This window comes from Daldinia vernicosa (genome assembly GCF_022497035.1).
Source record: "Daldinia vernicosa strain CBS 139.73 unplaced genomic scaffold F5Y00scaffold_18, whole genome shotgun sequence".
Taxonomy (NCBI): domain Eukaryota; kingdom Fungi; phylum Ascomycota; class Sordariomycetes; order Xylariales; family Hypoxylaceae; genus Daldinia; species Daldinia vernicosa.
This window is the reverse complement of record NW_025953934.1, coordinates 511,078-526,831: the sequence shown is the minus strand read 5'-3', so window position 1 is coordinate 526,831 and position 15,754 is coordinate 511,078. Positions and strand designations below refer to the sequence as shown.

Sequence of the window (15,754 nt, the reverse complement as noted above, 5' to 3'; positions counted from 1 at the left end):
TAACTATTGCTTAGTTACAAAGAAACGAAAGTCTACTAGTTATACAAAACTATTCCTAATTCTTTTCATTAGTTTATTAATTTTAAACTTCACGTAATGGGAACATCGCAAATCATATGCCAAGTAAATGCCAACTGTTTAAACTCTAGCTACTTATTACATAGGTAACTAAGCTTACACTAAGATTAGAGCCTAGAGCTAAGAACTACATTAATAAACTTCCCATATGTTAATAATACGGGGACTAAACAATCAATGTCTCACAAGTATGTACGTATACCTCCATTAAACAATAAGCTACCTAGCTAAGCTCGAATCTAAGTGCGTCATACTGCAAGTATATCGTCCCCGGCAACAAAGCCGTCTCCGTATCCGTCGCGTTGAACGGCAGGCTCAAGACAAGCTCATTCACGCCCTCCTTCAGCAACCCCGTCGAAAATTCAAACTTCTTGCCAAAATTCTGACATACCACGCTGCTCCGCACTCCACAGGAGCCGCTACGGTACGACGGTATGATCCACGTCTCCACATCCCGGCCGTTTGCGGCAACGGTGTACGGTACATTGGAGTACTTCTCGTTCGGGAGCGTTGCCCACTTATCGTTCCCGTTAGCCGTTTTCACGCCCGCGAGGTCGATCGTGAGCGTCGCCTTCGTAGCGTCGGCTAGTTGGTCGCCGGTGAGATCGAACTGGACGGTCCAATTATTCACGTTGTCGTAGTACGGCTGCGCGCGGAAGAAATTGGATTTTCCGGGGAAGACGCTCCAGTGTATGTAATTGAAGTCTTGGGCCTCCTTGCTCTCTCCGATCTTAAATCGTACTCCATCCGGGAAATCGGTTGGGAAATCCCAGTTTGCCCAGTACACGCGGTATTGCTCGGGCTGCAGAGGCTTCGATGTATCTGGCGCGTAGCCGTGCTTATATTCGCCTGCTGACTTGTCGGGCGTACCAATTCGCCAGATTTCTTTACCCGCGCTTTCGGGTTCCCATTGAAACTTGAAAGGGGTGCTGCTCCCGGATTTTGAGACTTCGACGTCGTCCTGGATGAACCATCCAAAGATCCCATCCGCATACACAGTCAGTCTATAAGTGCCTTCTTTCACTCTGGGGATCTCTACTACTCCGGTGTCAGGATTTATATCCGCCCAGTACTGCAGACTAGACTGGTCGAAGACATTCAGTTGGAAATCTCGCTTATTTTCGGCGAGAACAGCAAGAGGCCGTTTTGCGCCTACGGGCAATTCGATCGTCGCCTTGAACGTAGTTCGCTTAGATGACGGCGCGTAGTTGGGTACGTGCTGAGCAATGCTATCATAGAACTCGCTGTTCCATTCCGGATTTGCATATTGCGCCGCATCGGCTCTCAGTTCAGCGAGGGTTGTCTTCGGTCCACCCTTGTTAAAATAGTAATACTGCGGCCCCCAGGTGCGATCAAAGCCATGAGTGATGTTAGGAACCGGCGCGCCATGATGACCAGCCACCATGTAGTTGTACTATGGATATGAAAGTGTAAGCGTTATCTGTCTCACTAGGGTAGAATTGAAAAAAGGTTGAAAGTCTTACAACTATACCGTCTACAACTAGATCGGAGTGCAATGGACCCCCGTAATATGTCTCCCTCGTGTTGTGAACTAGCCAAGCACCGTATGTATTTCCGTCAGAACTAGTCGACCCATCCGAATACTGTCCATGAACATCATGATCACGCCAGACCTCAGCAAAGGTGTATTTCGTGAAGTAATCCGAGTATTGCTTTACGTAGGGATCATCTGTCGAGTTGCCGAGGTAAGTTGTTGCGTCCTGGACCGTGATACCTCTCCTATTTGCGTCAGCAGAGGGGATCGGTGCCCAATTGCCCTCGCTTCCGGAGAGATGAGTCCATAAATTTGTGCTCGGCCTGAAGAGTGTGCGTAACTCGCCAAGTCCTCGGAGGAAAGGCGTCTTTTGGTTAAAATAAGTGACTCGAGAGAACATATGTAAACCAGTTTCGCCCTCTCGCAAGAACCAGTACTGCTCTAATGTCTGGTTGGTAGACGCATATGTATCGCTCATGACAACACCGCCATAGGGTGTTCCGGTCGAGTCGGTACCCTTTATGAGCTTGAATCGAGCGGTGCCACCCGGGGCCCAGAATCCGCTAGGAATACAGGAACAATCCAGGTATGGTCCTCTCCCGCTACCCGCACCTATTAAATCCTGTTTTCCCAGCGAGAGCTGAGAAACTGCCCCGTTACTTTTGCTCACGGCCACGGACAGGTCATCGTTTTGTAAGATATACTGGCTTGTAGTCTCTGTAGCCTCCAGAAGCGCCTTCGCCCGGGAGGCTAGAATGGCGAAAGTCAACGCCTTCAACGACACCATTTTGCCAATAAAGATTTGCCTGGAAAGTTGTCTTACGCCAATTCGCGTGCCGGGACCGAGGGAGACATTGCAAAATATAGTGATAATAGCACCATATCACTCAGCATAAATATTCGGGGGTCGTTGTCAATTCTTGCGAGGTCTAGACTGCCTAAAAGACGGTACCTGCATCAGTATAGATGTCTCGGTCTGTCTTGTACCGAAACAGTACCTGCGGAATATTATCAACTATTTTATACGTATAATTGCAGAATGCGGGGGGATCTTGGCTGCGTACTGTTACATAGTCGATCGAAAGGGGCTAATTGCTACGGTTCTTAGTCCGCGGCCTTTTATGGAAATGACCAACTGAAGTTGCGGTTATCAACTCTTATATATTTAATTAATTCTTATAGAATTGGTCTTATATTGCGGAAGCGTTATTGAATCTTAAAAGACTATAGGACCTTGTTTATATAATTGGCCCTATAAGCCTTAAGGGCTTTATTCCTTCCCTTAATGCTATTACCATAACTCACAATTATAACGTGGACCACCTACCAATACGTTCTTTGATTCACAATACCTCTTTTTTCATCCCATTCCTTAGCCTCGCCTACCTTTCAATAAAATAAAAATCCTCGGAATGAATAATTATGTGACCTCGTCGCCCTCTAATCCTCTATAATACTGATCCTTGTAGTTGTCTCAACCATCTCAGGTATCTCATATCTCGGTATAAGTGTCAGGAGGAGGGATGCCCTAGTGAGGTGAATCATGCATAGAGTGAATGTCTAGGGTAGTAGACCAAGTAGTAGTTGTATTGAACTTAGTAACGCCTGGCCTTTCAACCTCTGACGAGGGCGCTTCGCGCCTCTTATATACTCGTATAGACCCCTGTAGCCACCCTGACCCACTATACCCTAACATAAGCCTCAACTTAACATAGGTATTTCGTCCAAAACTCAACCTCTTATATCTTATATAACCTCCTTAACTCATCCTAAAATTACCATCTTAACTCTTTAATCTTAATATACATCGTTATTAACTTTTAATTCCTCAGTTATATTAATCTCTAACTTATCTTTCGACTTATTACAATCTCTCTCTTAATAACCTTAATCCTTACCGTTATTACTATCTTACCCTAATAATTATCGCTTTAATAAACCGTTTTATTGTAACATTATACTCTTAATCATTCTCAATAAATTCGTCAATTAAATCAATAAACTATTATCGTCTTTCTTATTACTTTCTTACCTCCCAGGTTTACTACTTAAAAAGTCTACTTAGCTTAAATTAATATTTGTCCAACGCTGTTATACAATAACGCGCATTTACATTCGCATCTACATTCACATTACCTCATTCTGTACAACCTAAACCTATTTTCCAACGCATCATCTCTTAGCGCAAAACGTTGGGTTGACAAGGTTTTGTATATACGTATATACCTGAGATCAAAAATTTAAACAACAAGACGCAATACAAAACACAAGACAATAGATCCTATATGATTGATAGATGATAGCTAGCTAAGAGGGAGGCTATCGTGGGCACACAATAGATATAGCCATCGTGTGTGTGGGCATCGCTATCCAAGATCGTTAAGGCTCCGCAGCCCCGTAACATACGTGGCAGCTACGCCCACTAATATCCGTAGTGACATCGGGAATGGCCTCATGTGCGGGAGTAGCCGTGAGGGTATTACTTAATAGTAATATCCCAACATAAACCCTAACGGCCTTGTTCCTTCTTTTGATGTTATCACCGTAACTTACGATCGTGACGTGAAACACCTGCTAATAACTCTTATATATTTAATTAAAGAGTGATGCTACTTACAGATTACCTTGCCAGTCCTTCCAGGGAGATTACTTTTTAAAACAGGTATAAGTAACTAGCAACTAAAATTATTAGTAAAATAACATAGCCCCATTCCGCTCCACAACAATTTTAAAAGTCTCGCAATTTAATTAAAAAAACCAATACTTAAATACGTTAAACCTAGCATACTAGGCGGCTACCAGGCTATTAATAGTCTTTAATATAAGGCTTTAAAGCCTTTTACATAATATAAAACTTATCATTTAACAATATCTTTTTTTAAAATACCCCGTATTTATACAATTTTAACACTATTAAATACGCTTTATTATAAGGATTATAATAATATAAGTAACAATTATAAAATACGGTATATTAACTGGGAAATATGGTATACGTATTACCTTATACATAAATTACATACTATTATTTAAAAATTACTTTACTTATTTAAAAATTACTTTTTTAATAACTTTTAAAAATATAATCGCATATTAATATAATTAACATCAATTAATTCAACTTAATTAAACAATTTTAAAGATATATAAAGAGTACTTATATCTATTAAAAATATTTAATAATCTTAATTCTTTGTAAAGTCTCGTGAGATTAATGGGGTGGAAAGTGGCCATATCATTTTACTAGTAATTTTGGTAGGTAGGTACATGCACCTGTTCTGAAAAGTAATCTCCCTAGAAAGACTGGCAAAGTAATCTGTAAGTAGCATCACTCTAATTAAATACTGCCACAATTTTTTCAACAAATTAGATGCTTAGAATCGCCCCGCAGTTTGCGACTTTTCCCTTTGCTATTGTATCCCATAACGTTTAAAACATATGCGAATAGTATAGAAAGATCATGCAAAACGAGCTCTATCTAACGATACTAATTATTAAACTTTTTGTACAATACTGAAATTATCAATTGATTTTCTAAAAAATTCATCGGACGTATGTTTCAGTTTTGCGCATGATCCCCCGTCCCTCTCCCCCCTTTTCCCCCGTACGCGCAATCGCGTACAGTCAACGCAACTAGTTCCATATATTCAAAATGAACACACTTTTCTAAGGGGAGGCGGTGGGATAGGCGGTGGGATAGATGCGGAATGAAGCATGGTTGTAATGATACTTCTAGTCAAGTAACTTAGGAAACTCACTTATGTTGTTCGAGAAGAGTTAATGCTTCTCTCTAGCCAAAGTTCTGATCGTATACTATTAGTTTACCTCTCTCAGTACGTAGTCCATAAGAAGAAAACATGTAAATTTAGTTCGGTAGTTTAGGTACCTGTTATTTAATTCCAGGCTAATTTATCATTCTTTTTGTTAAACCCAACACCAATTACGTCTCCCGCCGGTACTATCACGACCTCTATGATTCAACTTAGTGAAACAGCCAACGAGCTCCAGCTTAAATGGCCCACCGGTTATATGCCAGCAGTGCTATGGTATCTTTCCTATATACGAGAAACAGGTACCCACCACCCCGCTTCAGCTCCTTGTTATTCAAGTGCGGATTATTCCGTCAATCATAGCTTGCTTTCAGATACCATTTCACATAAAGCTACCGCTGAATCTGTATATATAAAACAGTTATTCTCCTCGTTGTTTGGTAACCAGTTCTTCTCATTATTCGGTAACCAGTCATAAAATCCCGATAGACATATCCAAAACCACCAAGATGTTAGCATTCAGGGCTATTTTCATAGCCGAGTTAATCTCGAGCTACTTTATTCCGTCAGCTTTCGCGGCGGCTATATCAAATGCGGCATCCATAGCACCGGTACTCGAGAGTAGATGTAAGTACCCGGAACATATTACAGATAACTCTTATTAAGATTCTTTCTAACCGTTCTATAGCTACCGCCCAAACAGAGCCTGCCAGTGGTGACTATATCATATCGCAGTCTCCCATTTCGGGAAAAACCGTCTACTCAACCTTCAGCGCAGCCATTGCCGCCATTGACAAAGTATCAAGCTCAAAAACCGTAACCGTATTCGTTTACCCCGGCACCTACAAAGAGCAGCTCACCTTCAACCGTTCCGGCACCACCATCTTCCGCGGGTACACCGAGGACACCTCCTCTTACACGCACAACCAAGTCACCATCCAAAACAGCCATGGCGTCGACACCCAATCCGGCGAGAGCGACGTCGACTCCGCGACCCTGTACTCCCGGGCCACCGACATCCAGCTCTACAACATCAACCTAAAGAACACCTTCGGACAGACCCGCAACTACGCATCCCTCGGCTTCGCCATCGACGGCAACGGCCTCGCCGCCTTCTACGGATGCCAGATCACCGGAAACCAGGACACGTTCTACGTCAACGCCGGGTCCAGCGTGTTCGCGTACAACACGCTGGTCGAGGGGTCCATCGATTTCATCTGGGGCTCCGGGTCGGCTTATTTCCTCAACTCTACGATCGTACCCAATACCAAGGGCGGGTACATCTCGGCGATGAAGCGAGCGTCGGCCAGCACCACCGGCGGTCTCGTCTTTGACCAATCTTACATTATAGCGTCGAGTAGTGTGTCATCTGGATCCGTGTACCTAGGCCGTCCGTGGAACCAGTACGCCAAGGTCGCGTATATTAAGTCGTACCTGGATGCCTCGATTGCGTCGGCGGGGTGGTCCGTCTGGTCGACTTCCGACACGCGGACTAGTGGGGTTGTGTTTGGCGAGTATCAGAACTATGGCTCTGGGGCTGCTACTACAGGCCGCGCTTCCTTCTCGACGCAGCTTTCTAGTACGAGTGTCGCGCAGTTCCAACTTTCTAAATTTTTCTCTTCGACGTCGTGGTAAGTCAATTCTATCCGGCTTAAATGGCTCATGACTAACGATTGCCGCAGGATTGATATGACGAGCGTTAAAACTACCCCGTTTAGCGTTTAGTTCACAGTGATATATTGTGATCTGGATACTTTATTTATTGTTATACTTCTTAGTACCTATAGTTATTCTTGTCTATAAGTAGCTCTTCTTGTATTTAGTTCTATAGTTCTATGCCTAAGGTTTACCTTAGGATGTTGTGTTGAATGCGAATAAAAATTTCCTATCTGGGAGACATGCCTTGCTACCTTACAGATAATTTTCCTGCCTTGTAGCCTTGTAGAAAGCAGTAAATATAAAAGAAATAAGTTTATGCATCGGTTTAAAGCTTCTTTATTACTTAGCTCTCGAGGGTATCGAGAGTATTGTCCAGCCATGTACTAGCAGTAAATTCGGGCTATTGTAGGAGTGCACTCTAGTTTATAGGGGGTAGGTTACTAATATACCTAATAATAATAATTATAAAAATAATAAAAATAGTATAGAAACATGGTGCGGTGTAAACCTTAGGCTTTTGTGTTGCCTGGGGGGGGGGGGGGGTAACCTCTAGTTACCAATAGAGAAATGGGAAATAGCAATCTATCCATAGTCTTGTCTCCAGCTTTATGCGGTCTAAGAAGCCTTTTCCTCGTCTTTTGGGGATTTTCTTCCTCGCTGCCGGACAAGTCTTGTAATAAAACGTAGCATCCTACTATGACGAAGACGCCGAAAAATACGACGTATAAGAGGTAGTGTCGCCCACCATTTCTTCCAGCCAAAACTCGTAATGCCGAGTAGCCCAAGGATATATGTCACGATAGCAACACCGAAGAACACCCCCCAAAAACGTTTTTGGTTGTTTCTCACACTTTCGGCACCGTCGGCGTCAGCACCGTCGAAGAGGTGCATCCCGTAGAACGTCTAAGTAGGCAAGTCAGATATCTAAAATCATGTTTGCACAAATATCTGGATAGTCAGTAAGAATAACATACCGCTACAAAGCTCAGCGGGGTAAAGATAATCGTAATAACCGTGAAGACGAAAAGGTACCTGTTGAGTTGTCTGCCCTTTACAGCTTCTCGGACCGCTTGTGCGTTGAACAGCTTTGAAATATTAATATTAGTACCTGGGACCGGTGCCGAATGATACGGTATTAGGATCAAATTAATAAAACGTACACCATCTCGAAGACTCTTTACGTCTTCTATTTGCCGATCTACGCGGCGAATCAAGTCATTCTCAATAGATTCCAATTTCTCATCGAGGGATTTCCATTTCTCTTGAAGGAACGGAACGGTTGAATCCAAATCCTTGATATTCGTATAATCCCCAACAATGATATCAAATTCTTTCTGTGCACCATCCTTTGCCTTCTTCAGCTGGCTTATGTTATCTTTGATATCGGCAGAGAAAATGCGAAGGAGTTGCAAAACGCTAAAATATAATTCGGACCGCTGTAGCTTGTCATCGTCATACATAAGGGGTTCGCGAGATTCTGGTTCAGTAACGTCTCGAACCTGTTGTTAGTAAAACAAGGTGTGAGCTAATTAATATCCAACTTATTATTCAAATAGTAGGCATGAGTCGTACCGTGGTGATGAGAAGACCATCCAAATTACGTAAGGACCCAATCCATTCATCATGCCAACATTGCAGTAACGACATGGTGATATCTTGAAAGAAGATTATCCCATTTGCCCCATGGTATGAATTAAGGACTCTTGCTGGCATATTTTGTTCTTCTATGCCGTCGTCGTGAAGAATCGTAACAACACACGCACCCGATCCAGAGAGGTCTATAAGGAAGATGGCGGAAATATATTTATCCACGATAGAGTATCTTTCGAACTGGAGAGAGAGCTTTCCACCATCTCTTCTACAACGAATCCCGGACGCAGAGTGACCGGACGAGATTAGGTACGGTGCGGCGTATTTGGCACATGAGAAGTGGTGTAAATGATAACGGAAGATACACCGTCGGTCATTTCTATCACATTCAAATGACATAGCATGATCACTCAAAGGAATAGTATGCTTGTCCAGAAATCTAAGCATTATATATGTCCCACTTTTTAATTCAGGCCGGAAAAGACAAAAGAATGTTGCCAAAATACTGAGACCTAGATTTCTCACATTGCCGTCAAGCAACTCAGTGCATAAATAGCTTTGTCGTATTAGCCACCGACAAAAAGCAAATGGGATGCTAAGAATCGACAATTTTATCAGACTATAAGGTCACTCACCAAACGATGCCAATAGGGGGCGGCTCCTCGTACTCAACGGGAAAGGCACGTCTATAAATAACCCGGTGTTCGAATGATGCCAAAGCCTCATGTTCTGAACCGTAAAAATATTGAAATACGTAAACCGGCATATCGAAGATTCCGAGTGTCGAGTTATATTTCGGCCATTTGGCGCGTAGCACTTCCCTGTCATCATGGGAAGAAGGACTGACACGAGTTGACTGGCCAACCTTTGGATGGTCACCCACAAATATTCGTATTGCCAACATCCAAGGCAAGTTCTCTACAACCAAGCCAAAACTGGCCTTCAAATTATCATTGGTGAGCAGTCTTTCCTTCCAAAAGGCGGCCAAAAGGGATACATCATCGGGTGCGGAGGTCGAAGGTTGCCGTTGTGAAACTCCAGCCTCAGATTCAGCAGACCCCTCGTTATTAATACTTTGGAGCTCCTTCACCATTGTTCGAATAAGCTTTACTCCGATCAATGAGGAGCGAAATAATCTCGCTTTGGGGTTTACTCACCACATCACCACTGGCGGAACCTGCTATCGCTGTTGATGCCATGTTTGGTACTAGATGGTATGCACGTATTTTCTGTGAAATGGTTTATATCGCAAAGACGACGCCGTAATTGCTAACTAGCAATTACACCTTATATGTGACAGTTTATCTCAGCTACTCTAAGGTGACTAAAGGTGGGAGGGATGTCGGATAGAAGTAAGGGAAGTGGAAAAGAAAGATCGGGCACGATCAGGCTCCAGGACCTCAGACTTAGTAAAGGTTGCGATTGAGCAGTCTTGGGCACATGCTTCTAGCAGAAACGCCACATACGCGGCGTGCACTGCTCACAGCTAGAATTTGATTCGTTCGACTATCTCAGGGGCTGCAATGCAACAGTGATGTGGCATCTAATAAGTGAATTGCTGTTGGGGGGTACTGCAGAGCTGAAAGCTGAGAAGCACTAATTAAGGACTTTTATTATAGTTACAGATAAGGCATCATACCTACAAACTCCTTGCTCCATATATAGTATCGGAGAAACCACAACTATTCAAGGGAGAAACGGAAAGTAGGACAAGAAGCGATCTAGGACTTGCTTCCCTAGAAAATATACCGCACCAGAGCCTACGATATACCGGTTAAAGGTTAAGTTGCGCAGTCTCAGCCTTTTCAATGAATTCCCGGTACGGCTCCAGCTTCTTCTCGATTTCTCCACCTTTACCACAATATCTATCAACCTATTGTTCATAATTAGTAACAGAGACATATAGAGCGTTATAGAGCATGTATATATAGTTCAACCCAGTAGGGACACCTTCATAGGTATAAGGCTCAAGGGCGCCTTCAATAGGCCTGATAATACGGATGCCAAGGAAAAATAAGCACATACTATTGTGGTGCTTCGACCGATGTAAAGCTTGGGGTCCAGCATTTCGTCGATCTCGTCCCAGATATCTTTGAAGTACTCGTCTTTCTTAATACGCTCGATAAGATCGTTATTGCCACCCTGTCCTATGTTAGCCTTGTACGTAATCAATAGCCCACAGCTCTTAATGTTATTCCATTTCAAGAAAAGTGAGGCTTAAATCCGTTTTTTAAAGAAGATTGACAACGCACTATGAGGACCGGTTAGTATATATTCGAATGCATAACAAGCCATTCGGGAGATAAAAACCAGGGCTATGGTATGTTGTACGTACCCTCATGCTTGACGACATGGCTGGCTTCGTGAGAAAGAACTCTGACTTTCTCGTGCGCTTCTTGTCGGGAACCCCCTTTAGAAACTATCTTCATCAAGATAGCTTCGGTAATCATCTATAATATCCGAAATTAGTAGACCGCCGGCAAAATGTTTCATCGAGATAGCTTTTATATCGACGCTCTTAAGCAAGCATCAAACGGGGTAAACCCTGTGTTGTGATAGACGTACGAAGGGAAGCTCCTGCTTATTCCGCGCATCTATTCGCTTCGGGTAAACAACCAAGCCATTGGTCACGTTGTCAAGGCCGATTAGTATAGCATCAGCTAATAGGAACTACGAATTATCAGCTCTTAGTTTCCTCTGGATGAAGTCATAGCGTCGAGTCTCACCATTTCGGGGATGTCTATGCGACGAATAGCTATGCAGATTTATACATTAGTGGTATATAATAAATGCGGAAGAAGCCGCTGCTCACCGCTGTCACTATAGCACCAGAAGTCAGTGATTGTTTTTCGGAATAAGGGAATATAAAGAGCTAAGGCCTATCTTGGGGACAGCTACTTTCAAGCAAGCTCGATCATAGAATGCTAGCCCCAAATAAGTATAAAAAATGAATGAAAAGGGGCTACCTACTCTAGGGATCTTTCGAGCCATTGTGCCGAAAATGTATTGGAGAAGTTGACTGGAAGGCTCGCAAGTTTACGGCCAAGCGAGCAGATACGTTCGGAACTAAATCGAGCAAGTTAATACCATATTGCGTAGCGGATATATCATGATTTTTCACTCGGATACTCCAATAAAATAGTAAAGAGCGGCATTATACGTACCGCATAGGGTTTCTCTTGTATGCCATGGCAGAGCCTGTAGTACCGCTATTAGCTATTGTAAGATACTATTTGGATTAGAAGTGCAACTTACTTCCGATTTGGTCTTTCTCGAATGGCTCTTCCCTGATTATAGCATTAGCCGGCGGCGACACGATCCTTAAAGGCGGGTTTTTACGGACAATTCCTTTAGATTCGCAAGATGACGGACTGATGAAAGTTAGTTCTCAGTATCGCACTGTTGGTTTTATAGGTTGGCTGATTGCTTACTGTCAGATGTGATACGTTGTGCAGTGGCACCCAGGCCCGCGATAGCATTGGAGCTACAACAATTAGTCAGTAGATATTCTTGACTAAGGTATAGGTATAGATAAATCTAATATATTTTAGAAGTGGTAGGTTCGTTGTTATGTCTACTAGAACCCCCAGCTTTCTAAATAGATGGAGGGAAAAAGAATATCTCAACAATACATACATGCGAAGATCGACTTTTCTTGTATATGTCTGTGTAGATATAGGGTAGCACTGTGGTTCTTAGGGTTAGAATATTTTCGTTATAACCGGGTTTCCTACTTACGCCAGGGAACCCAGCCTTCTCGCAGAGGAGATCGTTTAATCGATCGACCTTGGCTTCGTCGCCGTTGAAGAGCTCAAGGAATGACGCTTGGGTACCCGTTGTTCCTTGGCCTCCTCGAAATCGAAGTTCTTGACGGACATGTTCGATGTCTTCAAGATCCATGACTAATTCTTGAATCCATTCCGCAGCTCGCTTGCCGACTGTAATCATTTGGGCCTGGTAATACTTAGCGATGGCAAGATCTCATCAATTGCCCTAGAAGATGCTTACGGGTTGATAATGCGTGTAGCCCAGAGTTGGTTCCTCTCGCCACTTCTGTGCAAAGTTGGATAAGTTGCTACGAAACGTTAATATTTCTTAGAAATAGTTATAAGTATTCATTTCACAAACTATATGATATTAGTATTGGAACCCGACAAATAGGAGAGCCTACGCTTCTATATATTGACTTACCCTGATGACCTTAGCGAGCTTAGGCAGAATAAGATCCATCGCATCTCGCATGAGGATCAATTCAGTGTTATCCGTAACTACAATAAGGTTAGTAATCATATGTGGACAAGCGAATACGCCGCGAGTTACCATAACATGAAGTAGCCTTTTAGGGGTCGTTAGCATTTATACAGTTATGTATATTTATAAGATGATCATACCCCAGCGTGGATAATACCGGCTGCGGCCGGCGCCACAACGCCATAAGCATGAACGTGACCCATAACATCGTGTCGGCGACGACGTTCTTCTTCTATAGCGATGTTGAAGTCATCATCTGTCACGGTAAGGTGGGATCGCATCTGTTCGAGCGCTTCGTCCGTGACTAAGGCATCTAAGTCAATAAAAGTAATTCTTACAATATTAAAGGCAATTGGCCCTTGGCAATGGTAAATCTACAAGTCTACTACAGGGAAACATTTAAACAGGCAAGTAATGACTTAGGAGTAAATGAAGGCAGTCGATTGCTTACTAGACTCGAGACCGAGTTCCTTCTCGGCTTCGGCAAGCCATAACCAAAGTTGGCGCCAAGTGCTGTGTCTGCTCCTCTGGCTGAACAACTTCTTCATTTCCTCGCTAGAGTAGCGGGAATCCAGAGGCGTTTTGTAATAATCGTAGCCCGCCATTGTGAAATGCCGTTGTGCGAAGCCACTCGGGTAGGTTGATAAATGTGATAGGCGTTGAAGTATGGTTTTATCGCGCAGCGAATTGTAGCGAATTGTAAAAGTACCTGGTGGGATAGAGGCGCACAACTGGAACTTATGAATGAAGAAAAGGGGTTATATAACCCAGGGTAAGATGACAAGGCACAAGAAGAAAATAAATTAGCTTGAGGAATTCGCGTTATAGGTTTATGTAAGGATGCATTATGCGCAGAAGACGAGTACATTTATTTATGTAGCTAGTTACATAGTAGGTATACGAATGTTTGTCCTAGGGCCGATAATTTTCATATTGCCATTTGGCGGGGTGGATGGCGCAAAAAAAAAACTCGATGGAGGGGTAATTTGAAACCTTAAATAGAAGGCGGTGAATAACGAGCTAAGATGTAATTGCAGCTGTTGGTATCGATTGGCCAATTGGTGTCAGGCACAAGCATATGTGTGCATATACCCCATAGTACTTGTCTAAGTATAGTATATCTTATCCTACGCATCTGCATCCCCGAACTTACTTCAAGCCGATCTCGGGTACCGTGCTACTGTGTACACTAGATACGCGCTGAGAGTAATTCCTTGGCCAATCAAAACTTTGCTAATGATTGACGACGATCCCTCGTTGCTAAAACCAATCAGAGTTTTCATAATCTAAAGGGGATTACGCTCTCGTGTAACCAACTCCCACGCCGAGAGGATTCAAAAGATTTAAGACTATGGCTAGACCAGCGCTACAATGCACAACGCTTCCTTCATTATGCCTTGGCTATTGTGATGAGAATGACTTAAATCCTAGTGCATATAACTTGGAGAAAACTAGGTAGATTCGGTAGTGGACATTACAAGTCCGCTTACTGCGTATCTGGTGGCGGCATGTCCCAACTTCTGATAGGTTTTCCGTTTTTCTTTCTTTTTCCCAGGGCCGCGCCCCCATCTCCAACAAAATTCATAACCCACTCTCGTACCCTTCTTGTTTTCAGCAACTGAGGATGTGCTGCTGACTTTGTTGATGACAAGTCTCTCATACCATATAATCCGCCTTGATCATCTTTGTCCAGCTTTCTCCTATAGAGTAGGTCAACCTTGGTCAGGCCCTTTCTCAAGCTGTGTCCGTGCACCTTTTTCATGAAGACGCTTAGCGCGACATTCCGGAGTAGTACGATATCCTGTCTGCGAAGTTCTCTGAGAATCTTGCTAGATGATTCGCTAAGCTCCGACGAAAGCCAGAAAGTAATACTGAAGCCAGATTTTGTCTCATCACCAACAAGAAGCTCAATCAAAGAATTCGTTGAGCCCCATCTAGTTCTCACGGTACGTGGTTCAGCAATGGATATTATGCCGACGATAAGGTTGACAGTCATTGTCTGGGGTACGATGGATTGCAGATGCGATGCGCTCGGCACATCTTCGAGATCGCTGAGATGAGTTGTCTGGGCAATTAGACGTTGCCCCCGGCGGGTGGACGAGTTGCTACTCCGAATCGAGTCATAGAAACTCATGTCCTCGGTGGTGTTTAACGAAGATCCATCAGTACTGAAACTCACAGGCAGCTGAGAGGATGGCATATCATCGTGGACTGCTAATGAGTGGTCGTAAAATTGCTCTAATAACTCCTGGCTTGCTTTATCGGTCCCTGGTAAGTCAGAAGTAGAATCGAACGAGGGCGTAAAAACCGTGAAAAAGCCATCGTCTCCACGAAAATCTTGGCTCACTTGATGAAGCTGAGAGAAGCCAGTTGGTAATGCAGTTTTTTCTAGGGGTATTGATCTCCAGACGGCAACATCTCGCCAAGGTCCTATAGCAGTACTTTCGGGAACCGAGATTGGGTAGGTGTCAAGTCGAGCAAACTCCGATATGGGATCTAAGAACTGGTTTAAGAGACCTGACTCTTTCCAATCCAGCTTATGACTTTCTGGTGCACCTGCGAGAATTAGAATTCTCCGCACCATCACGACCTAAGGAAAAATCATCATGTCCTCAAATAAAGAGCAAATAGTGTATGAGAGTTATATGAGTAGAGTTGTGATCCGGCGAACGAAGTTGTCGTCGCAAAGTATGAACAAACAACGTTTACAAAGCACCGTTAGGTAGCATGTAGCATGCTTAGGTACATCTTAGGTGGGTAATGATTACATAATAAATCCTAGGCAGTCAATGCCAAGAAAAGTCCCATCGCCCCACATAATTACTTTAATTCGGTTTGTTGATGCGGTCTTAATCAGACCAATCACAACAGTTTGCGATTTGTTTACTTGGACTGGGGGGTATTGGGCACT

At 43.4% G+C, this 15,754-nt stretch overlaps 5 protein-coding genes across 5 annotated transcripts; 1 reads left to right on the top strand and 4 right to left on the bottom strand.

Moving 5' to 3' along the window:
• Positions 1–301: 301 nt before the first annotated feature.
• Positions 302–2,360, bottom strand: F5Y00DRAFT_261285 (polysaccharide lyase family 4 protein; the record flags this gene model as incomplete). Its single annotated transcript, XM_048011177.1, has 2 exons — positions 302–1,492; positions 1,563–2,360. 2 exons carry the CDS (start codon positions 2,358–2,360, stop codon positions 302–304), a joined length of 1,989 nt encoding a protein of 662 aa, XP_047865767.1.
• A 3,284-nt stretch (positions 2,361–5,644) lies between these two features.
• On the top strand, positions 5,645–7,250 carry F5Y00DRAFT_234963 (carbohydrate esterase family 8 protein). The gene is made up of 3 exons (XM_048007496.1): positions 5,645–5,970; positions 6,032–6,974; positions 7,026–7,250. Exons 1-3 carry the CDS (start codon positions 5,853–5,855, stop codon positions 7,066–7,068), a joined length of 1,104 nt encoding a protein of 367 aa, XP_047865766.1. The 5' UTR covers positions 5,645–5,852; the 3' UTR covers positions 7,069–7,250.
• A 367-nt stretch (positions 7,251–7,617) lies between these two features.
• Positions 7,618–8,649, bottom strand: F5Y00DRAFT_261283 (uncharacterized protein; the record flags this gene model as incomplete). Its single annotated transcript, XM_048011176.1, has 4 exons — positions 7,618–7,905; positions 7,977–8,087; positions 8,163–8,501; positions 8,575–8,649. 4 exons carry the CDS (start codon positions 8,647–8,649, stop codon positions 7,618–7,620), a joined length of 813 nt encoding a protein of 270 aa, XP_047865765.1.
• Positions 8,650–10,007: 1,358 nt separating this feature from the next.
• F5Y00DRAFT_234961 (adenylosuccinate lyase) lies at positions 10,008–13,881 on the bottom strand. The gene is made up of 18 exons (XM_048007495.1): positions 13,295–13,881; positions 12,984–13,147; positions 12,913–12,928; positions 12,787–12,860; positions 12,601–12,669; positions 12,331–12,546; positions 12,229–12,278; positions 12,024–12,076; positions 11,936–11,963; positions 11,848–11,879; positions 11,757–11,790; positions 11,563–11,658; positions 11,405–11,412; positions 11,319–11,347; positions 11,158–11,262; positions 10,931–11,042; positions 10,618–10,736; positions 10,008–10,465 (listed from the first exon to the last, which is right to left on the bottom strand). Exons 1-18 carry the CDS (start codon positions 13,446–13,448, stop codon positions 10,367–10,369), a joined length of 1,458 nt encoding a protein of 485 aa, XP_047865764.1. The 5' UTR covers positions 13,449–13,881; the 3' UTR covers positions 10,008–10,366.
• Positions 13,882–14,029: 148 nt separating this feature from the next.
• Positions 14,030–15,560, bottom strand: F5Y00DRAFT_234959 (uncharacterized protein). The gene has a single exon (XM_048007494.1). It carries the CDS (start codon positions 15,425–15,427, stop codon positions 14,330–14,332), a length of 1,098 nt encoding a protein of 365 aa, XP_047865763.1. The 5' UTR covers positions 15,428–15,560; the 3' UTR covers positions 14,030–14,329.
• Between the last annotated feature and the right edge of the window lie 194 nt (positions 15,561–15,754).

What these genes read in the sequence shown, in the direction of transcription:
- F5Y00DRAFT_234963 (XM_048007496.1), top strand. Translation starts at nt 5,853, where the DNA reads ATGTTAGCATTCAGGGCTATTTTCATAGCCGAGTTAATCTCGAGCTAC. An exon ending in ACCGGTACTCGAGAGTAGAT is followed by an intron (nt 5,971 to 6,031) that starts GTAAGTACCCGG and finishes ACCGTTCTATAG; the next exon opens with CTACCGCCCAAACAGAGCCT. An exon ending in TTTTTCTCTTCGACGTCGTG is followed by an intron (nt 6,975 to 7,025) that starts GTAAGTCAATTC and finishes CGATTGCCGCAG; the next exon opens with GATTGATATGACGAGCGTTA.
- F5Y00DRAFT_234961 (XM_048007495.1), bottom strand. Translation starts at nt 13,448, where the DNA reads ATGGCGGGCTACGATTATTACAAAACGCCTCTGGATTCCCGCTACTCT. An exon ending in CTTGCGAATCTAAAGGAATT is followed by an intron (nt 11,880 to 11,935) that starts GTCCGTAAAAAC and finishes TGCTATAATCAG; the next exon opens with GGAAGAGCCATTCGAGAAAG. An exon ending in TACAAGAGAAACCCTATGCG is followed by an intron (nt 11,659 to 11,756) that starts GTACGTATAATG and finishes TGCTCGATTTAG; the next exon opens with TTCCGAACGTATCTGCTCGC.
- F5Y00DRAFT_234959 (XM_048007494.1), bottom strand. Translation starts at nt 15,427, where the DNA reads ATGGTGCGGAGAATTCTAATTCTCGCAGGTGCACCAGAAAGTCATAAG.